The sequence below is a fragment of the Musca vetustissima genome, unplaced genomic scaffold (genome assembly GCF_032173495.1).
Source record: "Musca vetustissima isolate MV318-11 ecotype Yass unplaced genomic scaffold, APGP_CSIRO_Mvet_v1 utg515592, whole genome shotgun sequence".
NCBI classification, from domain to species: domain Eukaryota; kingdom Metazoa; phylum Arthropoda; class Insecta; order Diptera; family Muscidae; genus Musca; species Musca vetustissima.
In genome coordinates, this window is record NW_026879131.1 from 18,412 (window position 1) to 21,436 (window position 3,025).

At 35.0% G+C, this 3,025-nt stretch overlaps 1 protein-coding gene across 1 annotated transcript; it reads right to left on the reverse strand.

Moving 5' to 3' along the window:
- Positions 1-221: 221 nt before the first annotated feature.
- On the reverse strand, positions 222-1,017 carry LOC133323940 (trypsin-1-like; the record flags this gene model as incomplete). The annotated part of the gene is made up of 3 exons (XM_061532841.1): positions 222-393; positions 465-738; positions 808-1,017. Coding segments are annotated over 3 exons (656 nt in total), but the record flags the coding sequence as incomplete, so codon positions are not given.
- Positions 1,018-3,025: the final 2,008 nt, after the last annotated feature.

A 3,025-nucleotide genomic window follows, 5' to 3' on the forward strand; every position in this document is an offset into this window, starting at 1 on the left:
TATAGATCCTGATTGTACGGTGTTGCAATAATATATGGAGAGACGGACAGGTATAAATTACCATATAACGTGACTCTATGTATATTGCCAAAAGTACCTATGATGGGCCCATCTCACTTCCTTTTGCATATTACAAACTTATGCACAAAGTCGTAATGCCTTGTGCCACAGTGCGGTGTAGAGTACAAAAACTTATATAAATAAGTTAAACAATATCTCACCATTACATATCAATGGACCACCTGAATCTCCATGGCAAGCATCCTTTTCTGAATCCAGTTTATCACCAGCGCAGATTTTATTTTCACCAAAATTAGGGAATATATTTTGGCAATCCGAACTACTGTATATTTTAATGTCTGCATATAAAATTTCATTGGGAAAGGGACCGTTCTAGAAAAATAAGGACGCGAGGTTAGTTAAACCACTTAGTACCACCAAACATAATTAAATACCATCCTTACCTCGTAGATTCTACCCCAACCGATAACAGTACATACTGTTTGAGGTATGGGCTGGTTTTGGGGCAATTGAATTTCTGCTGCCCATAGATTATCCAAAATGATTTCATCCTCCAATTTCAATAGACCAATATCATTGTGAAAATGCTGAGAACTATATTTTGGATGTGTTATAACTTCCCTAACACGTAAAATTTGCGTTTCGGATGTTTTGTGCAAACGTTCTGGGGTTTTGGCTACAACTTCAAGACCCGATGAACGTGTTGTTTTCTTATGCCTGGGATGAATTAAAAAAAAAATTATATATACAGAGGAGACATTTCAGCTATTGCAAAATATTACCCACGTTTTTAAACAATGAGCCGCTGTTAAAATTAATTTTGAACTTAAAATTGAACCACCACACATGTGTCCCGTACCGAAATAGGTATTTAATATGAAATTGTAACGATTTCGTTTTCTTATTGAAACAGCATATTTAGCCAAACTATGTGAGCGGGGTCGGTAACCGCCGGTTATACGATTTTCTCTGAGACGGGTTTTAGTTGCGTTGGAACTGTGATAGGAGTTCACGGAAATTATTAGACAAATAAACAACAAAATAATTTGGAAATTGATTGACATTTTGAGAATATTATTAAGAAAAATAAAATAGACAATTCCAAAGGTTCCCAATCCCATTGAAGGCCTTTATGTGCTTACTTTAAGTTATCGATATAGTATAGACTTCATATCCTCCGGTTTTCGGTATTTTGATGATCTTTTCCTTTCGAATTTCGGATAATTTAAGGTCATAGCCACATTTTCCAACCAAATAAGTTGTAAATGGACATTCCGGGATTTTGAAGGTTGAACAATGCAATGATATTTGAAGAAAATTTCGATATAGACCCCCTTTGTGAAATAATCCCATTTTAAGTGTTCCACCCTATTTTCGATGTTTCGAAAGTTTCAGGGTTCTTGCAGAATATATTCGATATAGATCCATATTTTTACCGTAGTGTCAGTAATCTGGCACTCCGGGATCTATGCAAAATATTTTTTAATATAGATCCACGTCTTTATAAAGCCCTTATTTTTCTATGAAATGAATTCCAGATTCCTGGTGAATAAAATACTTGTTCCCTGTTCCCGATGAATTTTGGTATGTTGGATTTCCTAACCCCGTTGTCCAACCTGAGAGTCTGCAGTTCAGTATTTATTATTTCTTAGCATAAGCAACGTATTAGCAAATTAGATCGAATTTTTGTATTTTGAATAATTATCTTCAAGTGGAGCGTATAGAAAAGATTCATTCAATACTTTCCTAGAGTTCCAAAACTGGTAGCACCAACTTCGATCATTCCCTTTGTAATTATTATTATTACTATTGTAATAGCCCTTTTATGTCCTGCCAACATACGTAGCATATTAGCCAATTCATTCATTGCAGTTTCGCTGCATGACATTTATTTTGGTGGCATGTGGTTTTATGTCCTTATCCTGTGTCCTTTTTGTGGTTGCACAAAATACGTCCGTTTGCCATTTCTTCTCAGTGGTCGAGCATTTTTACATGTTAAGGACACACAAATTGCAAATTTCACATGAAATGGTTGTCGCCAACAGTTATAGGGGGAGGCTAAAAGAGAGAAAATGAGGCTTAAAGGCCAACAAAGTGAACATTTTCGAAATACATGAAAGGTGTATAGATCCATGAGACAATTATTCAACATGGATATATTTTTCCAAAAAATCGAGGAGTTGGAAAAAATAAAACAGAAGATAATGAGAGGATTTCTTAAGTCTCGAGGTAAACTAAGTTCTTGAGAGGGACATAAATCTGTGAGATTCGATATTGTTAAACACACAAAACCTATTGGACCCATAATAAATATGAATCTATCTCAGAGTATATAAGGAACATTCTATACAGGGTTTTCTTGAGGAACATACATCTGTGAGAATAGACGGTTATAGACCAATAAACCTATTGGATACATATTCAGAAAATTCTTCGAGCTTGGAATAGTAAAATACAGTGTAAAGAGGTGATTTTTTAAGTCTTGTGTCTACTTCAAGACAACAAATCTGTGACGTTCAACATCCCCATAAGGATATTGAACCCATATTCAATATAGATACATGTCTGGATATATAGTGCGAACATGTTTCGACTTTGGAAAATATAACAGATTACAACGAGGGAATTTATCAAGGATTGAGGAAACCTATGTTATTGACAGGGTAAATTTGAGGAGCATTCATCTGTGCTTCGATGATGATGGACATGTGTTGGGACACATGAATTGACCTAAGATCTTCATAGGTATATTTAAGGTATTTTATTAGGTAAGTTTCGATTGGAACCATATTCAATATGGATTAATATCTGGATGTTTTTAAGGTTTTCTTGGGGACCATAAATCTGTGGGATTCGAGGGTTATGTACGCAGGACAATCACTATGCGCCTGAAATGGATGGAATCTAGGGAGTCAAGCACAATGAGTCTAACAATATTATATAAGACAATTGCTCTTGTTTTGAATTATTTAATTATCCAGAGCCAATTCATAAACATACACAT